We start from the raw sequence: 16,367 nt of genomic DNA, 5'->3' as shown, positions 1-16,367 counted from the left end.
TTACTCACATGGACTACTCAAGGCAAGTGGTAATAATTGAGCGCAATCTCGCCGATTATGCACACCGCGATCCCTGCTTCGTTCAACAAAGATATTGTCGCTTGAACACTTTGAAAGGCCATTGTAAAAAAGTGAAGGTGAAGAAATGCCCTTGATAGAATTGCTGGTGGACGATTCAGGCCATCCCATCAAGATGCTGAGCGCTATGTCAGAGCAGGACATGCTAAGAATGTCGCTAACCCGAAAAGGTACTAGCACACTCCCCGCTCAAGATTTTGGGCCTCAAGGATGTTGATATTTCGTTGCGAGAGCTGTAGATCACTGACTTAGGGACGTCGGAATGGGCTGAACGAGCATTTGGAGGTTTGATGCAGCATCAGACATTGATGACCTTCTCCGGATCGAAAGCCATTTCCATTTTCGGGCCAGCACCCAGTAGAGTCTGCATCCTTGTCATAAAGCTTGTTCCAAGCTCCGGTCTGAAAGGTCGAGCATTTGGAAATACATAGCCGCGTTGATTTGCTATGAGCCTGACTGTTCCTCGAGTCGACTCCATGCAGTAATGCGTATGGCCAAAGACCCACCATTGCACGTCATCCAACGGTGACCTCTTTCTTTGCTGCATTAGATCCGTGCAGAATGCTGAGCTGATTGCGTTCCTTTCATATGCAGGGTTACTTGTGCCTTTGTGTGAAGGAGCGTGGTGTGTGATGACGAGGATCTTGCGCTTTGCATCGGTCTTTATATCCCTGATCGATTTGATTTCTTTCTTCAGCCACTCCACATCTTGATGATGCTCAGCATTGTGATCGGCAACTTTCCAATCTTTGATGTGGTGAAAGTCGTTGACTCTGTAACCCACAATGTCTTCGGCTTCTGGTGGTATGAACGATTGGAGAGTGCAGCCCAATACTGTGACAGCAGGCAAATCGACACGCCTTCGATTCATGATGATCAGTCGCTCCCTAAGTGTAGCTTCTTCTTGTAGCTTGTCTACGAGATGCAAGCCTTCAGACCGTGAGACGCCGAAGAACTCATGGTTGCCTACTATAAGATAGACTTGGGTGAAATGTTCGCATTGTAGGCTGAGGAAGGCTCGAAAGCCGTCGTAGTCCATCAGTCTCCCTATGTCTCCTGCCAGAATCAAGTAAGGCGCGCAAGGTTTGATTTCGAAGGTATCGTTTTGTTGTCCGACTTCAAGATGCAGGTCGGACATGATCTGGAAATGCACATGATCATGTGAGCTACGCCCTGACAAGAGCTGATTGATATTCAGAAATGACAGCATTGTCGTCACGGGCAAATGTAGGAGGCGCTAATCACTTTGTCCGCAGCCTTCATATTATCGAATTGCCAAACCAATTTCACAAGGGGAACTAGAACGAGTGTGCCGGTGCTACGCTCTCTCGAAATGCCTTCTCAACCATTGAAGCGTCATTGATGTCGGTCAGTGAATGCAGCTTGGCAGCCAAGGCACGCCCCCCGAGAATGCTGAGTGTTACCAATGCAACACCGATACATCGAAAAAAGACGCTTGGTATCCAAATTGAGTCTCAAGACTGTGTGACGCTGCACCTGGCATTTGTCAGGTTAGGCGGTTGGAGGATGGCGCGTTGAATTTCGCGCATGATAATGGCCACGCCAATACTTCAATCAACAAGATTTGAACGACATCAGTAATGCATACTCCATGTTGAATAGAATTTTCCCAGAATCTAATGTTTTACGTTCTCTAATTGTAGTTGACGGCTTTATAGCCTTTTAGTAGTGGATTTCATCACCAAAAATGGCAACATTATTGTAAGAGGCCAACTTTGGCGGGGCCAGAATAAAATGAACGAACCTCCCTGATTCGACGCTGAAAGACTTAAATAACACGAAGAGGAATGGCGCATCCGCGCTTTGTCACACCGAAGCAGACAACTTTTCGACGCTGGAAGATGCGATTCCACCAAAGTGGCTAGATCGTCTTCGCCTAGTAGCAAAGCTCCAAATTCTGCGAGCACGCGACAATTCGCCGACCTTCTCCTTCATCTACGGAGAAGATCTCAATGCCGAAGTCGCATCGTCGGAAAGGGTCATCGCGTCGTCATATCCTGCATCTTTCATGCACGACAGAGACTTATCCGTCGTGGTGAAGATATCGGAGTGGTGCCCATTTGATAGTTGACTCGATGGGTTGTGGTAACCGGTGGCTGGGAGGGCTGATAGCGAGATAAGGCTTGCCGCTTAGCGTTGCTACCCCTCCATTGCCCCCCTCTTGCCCTCCCATCAAGCTCACTGGTGCTCCCCCACACCAACATATCGCCCGACAATCCATCTACGAACGCGGAGAAGAGTGGTGGGCAGTTGAGGCTAAAGCTTACCGGTGGCAAGTTCAGTCGGGTAGTGCGTCAGATCGACCTTCTCGAACGTCAATTACTGCTGGCTACTGCACGCCAACACTCCCTTGAAGCCAAAAGATTGGGCCTCGACTCCCACCTGGAGGGATAAGGGTGGCACATCGGGCGGTACCAACCGATCTGGTGACAGCGTCGTCCTCCCATCAAGATGCTAGAGAACGTAGTGCTCTGTTAGTATAAAGTGTACATGATATACGCCGGCCAGAGAGATGATAAGAGAAGCCCTCCGTCGCCCTCAAGTACACGCGGCCTCGAGCTCACCACCCTCTCTCCTCCCTCACCTTCGCCAGAGGAGTCTCAATTGCCCTCTGTGACTTCCCCAGAAGAGGAACCTCTGCTTCGCACGCCCTCCTCCCCTTCATCATCTGGTCCTTCGACCCCATCTCAGCTTCGCAGGAGGAAGAACCTCGCAGCCCTCACGATGGAGAAAGTACGACATGGCAGTGTCGCCATACGGCGGTCGAAGGTCGCCCAGACCATTGACAAGCTGGCCGTTTCCTCTGAGCCTGGCCTCACCAATGCCCAGTTGATGTTGACAAACCACGACTTGAAGCCTGTAGAGCCAGAGCGACGTCAATGGGGCCCGTGGAACTTCGTCGGGTTCTGGATTGCCGATTCCTTCAATATCAACACCTGGATGATATCGTCCAGCATGATTGCCAATGGGTTGTCATGGTGGCAGAGTTGGATCTGCGTGTGGATTGGATACCTCATTGCGGGTTCCTTCATCTGCTTGACCGGCAGAATCGGCGCAACATACCATATCCCTTTCCCTGTCGTTGCGAGGGCAGGCTTTGGCATTTGGGGAAGTTTGTGGCCGGTGTTCAATCGTGCTGCGATGGCTTGCATCTGGTATGGCGTGCAGTCGTGGATTGGAGGTATTTCAGCACCATGAACGGTACATTTGCGGTACTGACAGCCCTAGGCGAATGTGTTACCCTCATGATCAGATCCATCTGGACCAGCTATGCTAAGTTACCAAATCACATGAAGGACTCTCCTGGCACCGATCTCGGCATGTTCAACACTCGCGACTTCGTATCCTTCTTCCTCTTCTGGCTCTGCTCCTTGCCCGCCATCTGGTTTCCCGTCCACCAAATCCGGCATCTCTTCACGGTAAAGGCATTCTTCGTCCCGGTGGCCGGAGTCACATTCTTCATCTGGTCAATCGTCAAGGCTCACGGCATCGGTCCCATCGTTCATCAACCATCAACAAAGCACGGCAGCGCACTTGGATGGGCGGTCGTCCAAGGTATTATGAGCAGCATCGCCAACTTCGCTACCCTGATCGTGAACGACCCCGATTTTGCCCGTTTCGCCAGGAAACCCAAGGATGCCCTATGGTCACAATTCTTCACCATCCCAATCGGTTTTGCAGTGACATCCTTCATCGGCATCATCGTCGGCTCCTCCAGCGCTGTCATCTACGGAAAAGCCATCTGGAACCCGCTCGACCTCCTGACATATTTCCTCGAAAGCCCAGTGGACGGCCACATGGCGAATGGCCCCGCACGCTTCGGTGTCTTCATCATCGCCTTTGCTTTTGCACTCGCTCAGCTAGGTACCAACATCGCAGCCAATTCGGTCTCTGCAGGAACAGACATGACGGCCCTGCTCCCTCGCTACCTCAACATTCGACGAGGCGGCTACATCTGCGCTCTGGTCGGATTGGCCATGTGTCCTTGGTATTTTCCCTCCCCCTCTTCCCCCTTCGCACTGCTATAACACCCAACTAATGACCGCAATAGGAACCTCCTCTCCTCCTCCAACAACTTCACAACCTATCTCTCCGCCTACTCTGTCTTCCTCTCCTCCATCGCCGGCGTCATAATCTGTGATTACTACATCGTTCGCCGCGGCTATTTCCAGATCCGCGATCTGTACTCCGCCCGCCCATCCTCTCCCTACTACTACGCCTACGGCTTCCACTGGCGGGGGTATACCGCCTACATTTGTGGTATCCTCATCAATATTGTTGGCTTTGTTGGCGCCATTGGGAAGCCGGTGCCCAAGGGAGCAACGTATATCTATAATTTGAATTTCTTTTGTGGGTTCCTCGTCGCAAGCGGGTCGTACTGGGCGCTTTGTAAGATTAGCCCCATTCCGGCGGTCAGTGAGAGGTGGATGGAGGTTGGAGATGAGATTAGGAATGTCAGTGTTGCATATGGCGCGGATGGGGAGGATGATAGTGGGAGTGATAGGGGATACGAGGGGTATGGAGGCAAAGGGGACGTGGAGACCGCGGAGAGGAAGCTTTGAGGAATAAAGGAATTGATGTGTCGGAAAGGGCGGGTGTTTGTACATTTGGGGATGTACGTATGTATGTCGACGGGTTCTGGGAAAATATACCCTGCGCGTCTAGGGGCGATGAAGGTCGGGAGATATTGAAGGGGGAGTGATATACCTAGCCCTACCGACGCTGGTTGAGCAATTGATGATTCTACGCCCTTTCTTCACTCACGGATTGCACTTCCAGATGAAGCATTAAGAAGTGATGATCCCTTTTCATTAGATGACTGCGTCCCAAATGGCAACTGCCTGTCAATCAGTAAAGTTGGAGAGGTGTGTTCTGATAAGTCAATGGGCGCAGCTATTCAGCCCTGTTTTGTCGGGGATAACCGTCGGACTTAGCGCCGCAGTTGATGCCAAGCCTGACGATGGTGGAGGCCTGGCCAGCACCGTACCTTAGGCAAATGAGATTTGATGCTGCACCGTTCAAGATTCTTCATCTGAAAGCTCTAATTAACCCATGATGAGACAATAAAGCCAATGTCTATGCCGCGCTCGACGTGCTCGAGGGACTGCAAAGGAAGCTACTACATTCGCAGCGCTTCTAATGGCATCTGCTGTTCCACAAAGAATACTCAGCTGGTTACACAGCGTTCTTGGCAATGTAGTGCTCGATCGATCTATTTCGGAGTTTCAAAAACTGATGTACAATAGGACTATCGAGACGTCAATCGATCCTATTCCGACATCGCTCAGGCTCTTCACGTTCACCAGAGCCTTAGGTTGAAGACCGACGTTTACAGTAGGCTTCCAGCCCTGCAAGAAGCATCTCAGGTTTCTTGAAGCTGATAGACGCCAGCGTTCGAGACTGGTGCCTCTTCGCTCCTTGTGAACGTTCATGGTAGTCTACCAGTGACGTTCAGAGGAACTACTTATGGCTTCCCCGTATCTTTATGGATACCTCAAGAGTACCCGTCCGCCCCACCCATTGGCTTCGTTATACCCACAAAAGAGATGGTAATTCGACCGGGACAATATGTGAGCGGCGAAGGTAGGCTCTACCACCCATACCTCGCAGGCTGGTCGAAAGATGTAAGGAATCCCCTCAGCCAAGGAAATGCGCCTTGAGTATGTGAAATGTATAAAGCATTCCGAAGTCTAGAGCTGACTATGCTGCTTGACCAGAGATCCAGCATCTCGGACCTCGTCTCCTTATTCCAAGGTATCTTTGCCAGAGAACCGCCTCTTGTGGCCCGAGAATCTTCTAGCCAGCTACCACCAGCTCCCCAACAGCATCAGAGAGCCCCGCCTCCTGTCCCTCCTCTGCCCCCCGAAATTGGAAGATCAAATCACATATTACCTACAGTTCAAAGCCCAAAGCCTGATAGGCCACCGCCAAAGCCACCAAAAGGCGAGGATACGGTGTCGAAATATGACAGACCAGCGCCTCTCCCACGCCAAGGGCAACAATTAAGAGGTTATGCTCCACAAGCTGTTGTTCATACGAATGCCCAGGTAGTGCCTCCTAAGTCGGGAGCATTGCCCATCTCGGAAGGCCCGCCTCAACAGCACTTACAGTTCGACCAACGAGTCCCCTTTGCCCAAGACCCGCGGCGTTCGTTCAATGGGCCAGCAACACCTATCAGTCCCCTTGATAATAAAGTCGGGTACAACAGACAGCCGGGAACTGGCCAGGACTCTCCTCATTATCCTGCACAGTACCAAACTTCGCAATATGGGAACTCACGCGCTCAGCAATCAAACTTCCCCCACCCACCGATCCAACACCCCACTCAGCAACCTCCGCTGCCGCAAGCGATGCAGCCTCCGAAACCGAAGCCTGCAGAAGATCTACTCACTTCACCCTTTGACACGGCCATGCCTCTCCAAGTCACGAATGTCGCCCCGCCTCCAATCCCGCCAAATCCACAGAAAGACGCTCTGCTGTCCACACTTTCCAGGACCCTCACTCAACAGATACAAGCAGTCCACAATTCCAACATGTTAGCAATCACCCCTCTACGAGCCCAGCAGGCTGCTCTCACCTCCACCTTAAACGCCATCAACCGGGAAATCTCCCAACTGGACGACCTGGAAACCCTGCTCACCTCCAATGAATCTATCCTCCGTCGAGCAATGCGCGACGCGGATAAAGTGCTCGATGATGCAAAGAGACGGAAAGTGCCAAATGTAGATGAAGTGCTTGTCGCGCCAACAGTGGTGGCCGGCCAGCTGTATCGGACAGTGGCTGAGGAGAAGGCTATCGAGGATGCTCGAGGTGCTTTGGGTAAGGCGTTGGATAAGGGGAAGATTGGGGGCTTTGTGTGGGCAAAGGTGAGCTCATTATTACGCGCTTTAAATGCTTCCGCTGACGGTTTATGTAGCAATCTAGAAGCCTGGCGCGCGAGGAGTTTCTGAAGAAGGCTTTGGTTAAGAAGATTTCGCAGGGGATGGGCCTGGCGCGGGATACGCAGTGGCAGTAGTGGAAATTCCGACAGTGATCGTTATGCCCTTAATGTAATAGATTGGAAGGAGGCTCTAGACCTGTTGCGGATACATGAAGATTATGTTGCTCAAGCGGTCTATTCGGCTTCACACTCGCGTTGTAGGAGTATCGTATATACATCTAAAGCTTCTTTGCGCCACCGTGTATCGAGAGAGCTCTCATCCGACTAGACTTGATGTCCCCAGCCTAGGCTGCTCCCCTTTTCCTCCTCATGATCGTACAAGTCTCAATCCATCTCGTCCGAGAGGTCCGCCGCCGCGTTTGAATGAAGCTGGAAACATCTGAGTTAGCCAATTGCTCACCCCAATGAATAGAGCGCTCCTCAACACAGCATTACACCGCGCAAAACCCTTGCGAAATTTTATTCCTCCCATGAACTTCTTCTTGTCGACTCATTTCCCCCTTCTCCAGCTACTATACTACTCTTTCTTCCCCCTCACCTCCCCATCTACTCAAAAATCAAAGAAAGAGAAAGTACGGAGTACTAACCATCCCCCTCCTCCCACGCCCTGCCCGCCCCAAACCCCAGACCCGTCCACACGGGCCACGCCCGCCGCTTGAACAGCAGCACGCTGAAGATCACGCCGAAGCCGAGCCCGATGCCGGATTTTATGATGGTGGAGCTGAGGAAATGGTCCCATTTTGCGCTGAGTAGGGATTCGCTTAGAGGGCGCGCGGATGTTGTTGGTCTTGTGGTTGGCGCGGGGATGGGGGAGGCGGGAGATGTTGTTGTTGGTGTTGTTGGGGGGGAGGGGGGTTGGAGGAGGGTGCTGGTGGAGGGGGTTCGGAGGAAGAGGAGGAGGAGGAGGAGGAGGGAGAGGAGGAGGAGGGAGAGGAAGCCATTGTCGGGAAATAAGCTGGGGGATTAGTGTTAGTGAGCGCTGGAAAGGAAAGGGGAAGGGAGGGAGAGGGTGGCGAGTAAAGCGTACGAGTATGGTAGGTCAATGGATGAACTGAGGGTCGGGCTGGTGGTGGTAGTGGTGGTGAGTTAGAGCTTGGGTTTGGGGAAAATCACCGTCGCGCTACCTGAGAATTGGGTTTGTGAATTTTACCGCTAAGAATTTCTTACAGTATGGTCGCGGTATGGCGCACTGTGAGGTCATTTCAAGATTTTTATTTGATGTGAGCTGAGTCGAAGAAAAACGAAGCGCAGCGGAAGCAGTGGAAGGAGAAGGAGATGAGGAGAGGGTAGGAGAAATTTGTTGGCACCGATTGATGCGACAGGAAAACAGTGGCGACAACGCAAGCTGTGGCACACCTCGAATCTGTTGAAGCTCCTTCCAAGCTCCCTCTTTGGCAAGGATGATGCCTTTGACTTTGGTATGACCTACACCTCATTACCTGATAGACCTGCACACTAACTCAGCGAAAGCCAAGTATCAGCAACCCTCCCGCAGACAGCATCCTCAGCCTCGACAAGAGCACGGAAGCATGGCCCAAACAGCTCGACAAAGCCTGCGAATTCCTAAGCATAGATCTGGCTGCTGCAAGCAGAAACGCTTTCCCCTCCCAAGAAAATGGCGCTCCTCGAACGAATCCTGCCTTCGACCCGTTGGCGGAATACGCCTTGCGATGGCTGCTCAAGAGACTCCAACCGGAGGAGGGCAGGCCGAGCGAGCAGTGCAAGGTCTATGATAGCTGGGTGCTACTACAAGAGCTGGTGAAGCGGAATCTGGCTAGTTGTGTGGCGAAGCAGCTAAAGAGTCATGGGTTTAATAACATTGTGGCTACGATGATGGTGTGGTTGAGGGACGAGGCTGCTAAGGATCTTGCGAAGGAAGGGCCGGTTAGGGTCTCTGATTTGTCTAGCAATTCTGGGTCGCCGGTGCCTGCTGGGGTTGTGGAAAATTTTGATGCGTCGGATAATCCGGAGTCGTCTGCGTCTTCTGCAGCAAGAGATGCGGATACGGAGGGAAATCTAGAGTTGGCTACGCTTGTTCCGGTATCAAGGTCGAGGAAAAGGAAGAGGGGCAATACAACAGCTACGGGGACGACTCCAGCAAGAAATACTGATACATCAAGCAACTCAGACTTGTCTACGCTCACTCCGGTATCAACGTCAAAGAGAAGAAAGAGGGGCAATACAACAGCTACTGAAGCTTCGATTTTTCGTGATATTGATGTCTTGTTCACGGCCATCTGCGGAGCCTTACGGCAGATCGTGAATCTGACAAAACGAGAATTCGCGGGCTCGCAAGAGTATGATGCTGAGCTGATGAAACATACATTGAAGATGGCTCCGGAAACTTTAGCAGAAATATCAGGAAGCACCTTTTACCTGGTTGTCTATTTCCTTCAGATGCCCTTACGAGATTCCCGGCAAGATCAAGCGGCCGTGTTCGCGCTTGAAGCGGGGCTTGAGGACGTTGCTTATGAGCCGTGCCTATCTCCTGTATTCCGACTCTGGGAGCTGAGGTCCGCGAGGAGCCCTCGTACGTCTGTCAAGGAAGTGAATCAAGCATTTGAGAAGTTCTGTACTGTTCCAGCTCTCCAATTGCTTCGCTTATGTGAGGAATGGGGCTGTTCAGAAATCGCAATGAGCCAAGTATCTGACAGGCTGAGAAGTCTCTTGACCAGCCATATTGTCCTCCCATTACGACTTTCGGTGCTTGAGCCAAATAAGCTCGACGAGAAGGCAGATTGTTTCGTCGGCGTTAAAGAAAGCTTCATACGGGAACTACGAGCACGCTCTCTCGTTCGAATGGGCTGCTACACGAAAGTCGAGGCAAAAACGATGCGTCATCACAAAAACGAGGACAAGGTCCAGCACACACAAATGACGTTACTATCTCGGTTCTTCCGGTTGGCACTTAGTATTAAGCCACGACATTCTCAGAAACTTCGACAGGTGGAAGATTTCTGGATTGAAAAGCTCTACACCGCTCTTGATGATGTTGCAGCTACAATTCAACCGCCGATTTCCAGGACCAAGGTACAAAAGTGTCATCAGCGGTTGCTTCGATGGATGCTCGAGGATGTCAAGAAGTCAAAAGTGGAAATGAGCGACAAGACATACCAGCTAATCTTGGAAAAGGCTACAAGCTTACGGCAAAATGAAGTGAAGGATCAGCTTGAATGGGAGATTGTCTGCTTGATTCTCTCAATCGAATCAGACATCTTTGTGGTACCGGACGTAGGAGAGGGAGAGAAGAGACCCAACGCACTATTGACTGGGCTGTTGACTTCTCTGACGAATTTTGAACCGGAAGATATCGATGCGCGGCGAGCTATCTTCGAAAATGCCCTTAATCCATTGTTGGAAGGCTACGTCCGAGCCCGGGATCTGACAGGTTTTTTTGACCATTGGAAGGTTCAGATCGATGTTGTGCAGCGGAAAGTCTCTGACTCCGCGGAAAGTGGACTCACCGGGACCTTTAGCATTTGGGAAGATGAGGATATGATTAAGGCTGCTGCAGTGCACATTGAAAGTCTAACCGTGCAACAGATCATCGATTTTGCGTCAAGCATGATAGGAGATCTGTCTAGGTCCTGGTCAACATGTGTCATCCTTGAGAGCATCTTTCGAGGAGTGAGACGGAATGACACTGATAGTAGCTTTGTTGGCTTGGTCAATTGGGCACAGGTCGTCTCGAAGAGCCTGGTTCGGTCTCTTAAAGAACCAATGGAGCGTAATGTTCGGACGAGGTGGAGAATATGGAGAACCTTGACCACTATCCTCCATTGGTCTACAACTCACGAGTATCTCATGTTGTCGCCGGTAATGAAGGAGACGGTTAAGCTTGGCTTTGAGATAATTGGTTCCGTTCCGTCTTGTTCAGAGACACCGGAAGGACTCCACGACTACAAGGAACATTTTTATGCTTTTCAGTTCCTGGTAGATGCGATGAGCATGGGCGATATCTGGGGTCCTGGCATTTCAACATCAAAGAAGTTGCACAAAGCTGTCAAGAAGATCATGAATATTATGAAACCTTTTCATCGCCGTTTGGAAAATGATATCTGGCAAAATCTCAAACCAGTAGGGGAAGACATGGCAGTGTTCACGCCTGGGGCAGATATCCTTTCCATCGAGAGTTTGTATCTGGGCTGCATGGCTCTCATATTCTTGAACTCCAATTTACTTAGGTGAGTTTATTGTTGCCTTGTTTGTTCTTTCTAACAATCATTAGACTACTCGATCAGAAATTTCGGTGCAAATACATAGATCGAGTGTATGGATGCGCCCTCTATCAACAAAGATCGTCGATACAGCCGAGTGCCGATGTGATCGATTTTGGTTGGCCTTGGCGGCAGCTCCTCCGTATATTACCCACTATAGACAATCTTGAAACTTATAGTGAGTATCATTTGATATCATCGACTTCGTCGTGTACTTCAGCGACACTGACCTTCTCAGAATGTGTCCGTGACCTACAGATCAGTCGTTATCTCAAAGCCTCGCAGTTTGAAGATCCAAAATTCTTCAATATTGGTTCTGCTGATCACGCTCTGGCCTTCGAAAGCCTTCACTTTATTCCTGTCGAAGAGCTGAGTGCGGGACAACGAACGATTCTTGCAGACTGCGTGCTTCGAACTCTGTTAAGCGGTCGCACAACAACTTCTGAAGATATCTCGGATCATCTCAATATGCTTTGCAAGCTGATTAGCAAGCCTGAGAAGCGTATGTGCATACTACGAAACCTCGAACCAGCCACAAATGCAGATCCAGCACCAAGCAATGAGCCCGTCTTGACTAGACTTGCTAAGCTCACGAGACCTGCCTCGAGATTGCACCAGTCAAAAGCTACATGTCTGGATGCTTTCAATCGGCTTGTACGGCGTGTCATGAAGTGAGGACCCGCCTAACCATCTAAAGCTCATAGCTGACTGCTTTTAGGTACCTAACTTCTACAATTCATCGGAAAGAGTCCGTTGATGTCTTAACCGAGTACTTACAATGGATCAGTTCTGAGCCTCAGTACTTTGCTCGAATTGACCTCACTTATACATCATTTACGGTCATTGGAGGCGAGCTATTCAAGGCTTTGTATGATTGCGACAATGAGCTTGCCGCAGGACTGGCGCGAGGACACGTAATGCAGACAGCTGAACAAAAGTACTTGCGAAGGCTTCTCGATACGCTGAAAGGTGCTGTTGCTCGTAGTGGTGGTGATAGGATTAACATTGCTTCTGCAGAAGACAGACTTGAGCTTGGCATTGTTCTAGGATGCTTGGTTGATCATACGTATACGCTAAGAGAGAAATCCTCAGATAACTTTGAGAATAGATGTCAGTATACCAGCCTTAGTCAAGCCTGATGCTGACGATTACAGGGGTCAACCAACTCGGTCTGCTCAGTCGAGCAGTGTACGAATTACAACAAAAACCCGCCTTAAGTGAAGAAGAACTTGGTAGCCCCGACGTCTGTGGACTCGAATATCTTGCCATACGATTGGCTCGCCTTGACCTTGCCTTACAACGCCATAGTGACGGCTTTGTGTATTGCATTTTAGAGACGGCAAGAATGCTCAGCCCACAGGACCCAAGCGGGAGTTCTATGGATCCCCTTAGCGCTGAAGAGGGTACACGTCGCTTCGCTTTGCGCGAGACTACATTAAGAGATGAGATGAGGAAAATCGTTCACAACGCTGTATCCTCTCTCGACACGGAAGATACGTTGACGCTACTGACACAGCTCAATGAATCCGCCGCCCTAAGTGAAGGTCAGCTCTACGTCTTCCGAGCAGTAATACTCTCCATCGACCAAGAAGTCTCACCGGAAATGAAAAAATCTATCTCCCGCACAATAACCACCCTCTACAGCTCCCTCTGGTCTCCCACCACCTCTCTCCGCCTTGCAATCCTCTCCCTCCAAAATATCAACACCTTCCTCACCCTCCACCCACACCTGGCAACCCAATGGCACATCGACAACCTCCTCCTCGCAATCTCAAAACTCGGCCACCATCTCCTCCTCCACCGCACCAGCCTCGACTCAGCCAAACTCTACACCTGTCTCACCCGCCTCTTCACCACCCTCCTCCGCGCCCACCGCACCCGTATAGGCGGCCGCCACCACCTTGTCCTCTCAGCCCTCCAGCCCCTCCTCCGCTGCCTTTTCACGCCCTTCCCACCTTCCCCCGACTCCCCGCCCCCTCCACCTTCTATCTTCAACGAAACCCACGCCGCTGACTACGCCCGCGTACTCACTCTGCTCTGCGACCCGACCGTCTCGTCCGTCTCGCGTAAGCGGAAGCGGAAGCGCGGACACGGTGGCGAATTGAATGATGAGACGAAGACTGCAAGGAGGATTGCTGGGCAACATTTGCGCGTCTGGGTGGTGGAGTATTGTCAGTGTTTGCTAATGGGGAAGTTGGAGGTGGGGGCGAGGGAGAAATTGAAGGTGGGGGTGTGGGCGGTCTTGGGGGTTGTGGATGCTGCTGGTGGGGGTGGGGATGGGGAGGGAGGAGGAGGGGGGGAGGGGATCAAGATTGTGAGTGAGGGGATGGGCATTGGGGAGGAGGGGCGGGGTGTGCTCATGGGGGTTTATAAGGAGTGGAAACGGTTTGGGCGGTGGAAGGAGGGGTGAGTGGAGAGAAGGGTCTCCTTGAAAAAAGGGAGAAGAGCTCCTTTAGACGTCTCGAGGTAAGCCTGAGAGGGGAGGAAAGGGCTTTGCGATGATACCCTGGCTGCGATATGCCATGCGAATAAGATGCTCTTTGATCTGAACATCTGCTGTCTTCCCCTATCCAATCCCAACTTATACGCCCATTTGACCCATCCTATCCGCTCATGATACTCCATCTACCGGTCAGCCTTCGACTCACATCCAGATCTCCTCAGGCAAAGAACCGGCGCGAATATGCCCCCTCCCCAAAGAATCCCCGAGACTCCAGCTATCTCCCGACACCCATCTCCTTTGCTTATGAAAGAAATGGCCCAGCAATGCCCCGAGATGACACAACCATACCATACAACACCATGCTATCATGTCTCACAGCTGAGCTAATCAGCGGCCGCTAGTGTACGTTAACCGGTCCCTATTTTTTTTGATATATCTTTAGATTAGGCTGGGCTGGGCTGGTGAGGCATCTCGTGACCGGCGGAAATCTTGATGCGAATTTCTCGGATGAAGAAATATCAATGAGGTAGGCGACAGGGTAGGAGGGAGCTTGGCGTTTATATTTGGTGGCGGTCTGATAGGGGCGGGGGGCGGGTCGCAAGAGAAGCTGTCTGTCACGATTATTCTTGTGGGTGGTGTGGGTTCGGCTGTATGTAGGCGGTCCGGGACGGCGGGTCTGTTTCGTGTGTATTAAATTTGGATTGGGGTTTGTCAAAGCGACGGTCGTTTGGAGGTGGGGGGAGGGGGGTATAAGTATGTGTGGATGATCTGAGAATGAACCGAAGTCTAGTCTGCCTACCTACCTAGCTGGCTTTGATACAACTTCATTGCTTCTTAAGAGAAGCATTTGATTCGATCGAGATGAAAAGCTTCTCAACCGCAGCTGCTGCGTACTGGTGCATTATCACAAGTTATTCTTTCTTGTCAGCTAAGGCCTTGCCCGTGAACGATACCACTGAGGTATCTCCGAATGAATCAGGCTACGATGCGGTGCCACCATTCGACCCTTCCTCCTGCCAAAGACCCCCAAAGAATCCCTGGGAAAGCGCTCCCCCTCCCCCTCCCCTTATACAGAGCCACCAGATTTCTCTCCCGGCCCAAACGAAGCCATCTGCAACATCACAGCCTTCAAGCTCTACACGGGCTCCGAACCCTCTTACACCTACACCTCCACCGAGATCACGATCCTGCCGAAAACCCGCCACCGGTTAGCGTGGCAGTTCAATGACACGGTTTCACGAACTGTGACGCTGCAGAGCCGTGATCCTGACGAGACTGGTGCGTGGAGAAGTATAGTACTGCAGGGAGGTGAGACGGGGAATGCTAGGGTCGAGTTTCCTGACGAGAGGGCTGTGAGAGTGGTGGTGGATGTGGCGAAGCGAGTTGGGAGTTCGACGTTTGATATGTTGGTTGTGCTCTATCGATGGGATTGGAGGGTTGTGAGTGCGGAGGTTGAGTGATGAGGGGAGGGGAGGGGGGGGTTTTATGTGACTTTCTCGATGGGGTCTTAGTGAGTCTGGTGTTCATAGTATTCTTTGGTAGCGCACGGGTCGGTGGTCGCTCCTGTGCCGTCGGGACGCAAAAGACTGGAAAAAGGGGGCTGTCATCTTGCGGTAAGGTACTGGTGGCTTGTGGGTTCGGCTGCATATGTAGGCGGCTCAGGACGTCTGGTTCATTTCGCGTGTGTGTTGTTTTGTAGGGTTTGTCAAAGCGTCGTTTGGCAGTATGTACGCGCTTTTTGCTGGTATATAAGTATTGGGCTGCTTTTGGGGTTCTGGAAGTAAGGCAATAAGGAGAATTTTTCTGTATTCGCGACTTTCCAGGTGATCATTGAGGTTTCTTTTTGGGGGTTAGACATTACTCGATCTTTGAAGAGGTCTGCAGCGTCCTTTTCTTAAAACTCGAAGGACTAGTAGTCACATCATTTCGTTAACAGCAGCTTCTTGCTGCTTTTTTGCGATCCAGAGATGCTTAGATCATCTTCGATACATCCATAATGAAAAGCTTTTCACTTACGCTGACGTGTTATTACTTCATACGCTACCCCTTGCTTTTCACAGAAGCCATGCCAGTGAACGACACTATCGACGTTGAGGTATTCACATATCAAACGATTTCTGGCGCGCTGCCATTCGACCCTACTACATGTCAGAAGGTTGCAATGAATCCCTGGACAAGCGCCCATAGCCCTGAAATCGAGACAAAAGATCGCCCTTCTGGATATCACTCCAGGTTCAAACGACGAAATCTGTAAGGTCACAGCATGGAAACGTTATATAGGAAGGAAGATATTTTACGACCATGTTTCTCCCGAGATCACTCTTCAAGAAGATACTATATATTGGATCTCATGGCAGTTCAAAAAGACAATCCATAGCTCTTTGACCATTACTTAAGCGCAATCCAACAATCGGGGGACCGTGGGAGGCCGTTCCTATCGGATTTGATCTAGAGGGCAGTGCTCGTATCTTCTTTCCGACCGCCACACTTTTCAAGGTACAAGAGACTTTGTGGAATTCCCAATATAAAAATTTTGATATGTTAGTCGTTCTCTTTCAGCTGGACGATCGGATTCCTCCTACGCAGATATCGCGATGAAGCGATGGTTGGGGGGAGAAAGCCTAGGGATATCAGTAGCTGATCGTGGGAAGTTTGAGTGCTAAAAGAG

The 16,367-nt window shown here is 50.9% G+C and overlaps 3 protein-coding genes across 3 annotated transcripts; 2 read left to right on the top strand and 1 right to left on the bottom strand.

Annotated features, from left to right (window-relative positions):
• Nucleotides 1-376: 376 nt before the first annotated feature.
• On the bottom strand, nucleotides 377-1,216 carry KY384_008086 (uncharacterized protein; the record flags this gene model as incomplete). The annotated part of the gene is made up of 1 exon (XM_044816575.1): nucleotides 377-1,216. The coding sequence occupies one exon, from the start codon at nucleotides 1,214-1,216 to the stop codon at nucleotides 377-379; it is 840 nt and encodes a 279-aa protein (XP_044665940.1).
• Nucleotides 1,217-2,589: 1,373 nt separating this feature from the next.
• Nucleotides 2,590-4,661, top strand: KY384_008085 (uncharacterized protein; the record flags this gene model as incomplete). The annotated part of the gene is made up of 3 exons (XM_044816574.1): nucleotides 2,590-3,280; nucleotides 3,328-4,087; nucleotides 4,151-4,661. The coding sequence occupies 3 exons, from the start codon at nucleotides 2,590-2,592 to the stop codon at nucleotides 4,659-4,661; spliced, it is 1,962 nt and encodes a 653-aa protein (XP_044665939.1).
• A 1,107-nt stretch (nucleotides 4,662-5,768) lies between these two features.
• KY384_008084 (uncharacterized protein) lies at nucleotides 5,769-15,159 on the top strand (the record flags this gene model as incomplete). Its single annotated transcript, XM_044816573.1, has 7 exons — nucleotides 5,769-6,965; nucleotides 8,510-11,223; nucleotides 11,268-11,434; nucleotides 11,495-11,927; nucleotides 11,975-12,366; nucleotides 12,411-13,662; nucleotides 14,679-15,159. The coding sequence occupies 7 exons, from the start codon at nucleotides 5,769-5,771 to the stop codon at nucleotides 15,157-15,159; spliced, it is 6,636 nt and encodes a 2,211-aa protein (XP_044665938.1).
• Nucleotides 15,160-16,367: the final 1,208 nt, after the last annotated feature.

This window comes from Bacidia gigantensis, assembly GCF_019456465.1.
Source record: "Bacidia gigantensis strain McMullin 20006 chromosome Unknown contig_295, whole genome shotgun sequence".
NCBI classification, from domain to species: domain Eukaryota; kingdom Fungi; phylum Ascomycota; class Lecanoromycetes; order Lecanorales; family Ramalinaceae; genus Bacidia; species Bacidia gigantensis.
This window is presented reverse-complemented; position numbering and strand designations above follow the sequence as displayed.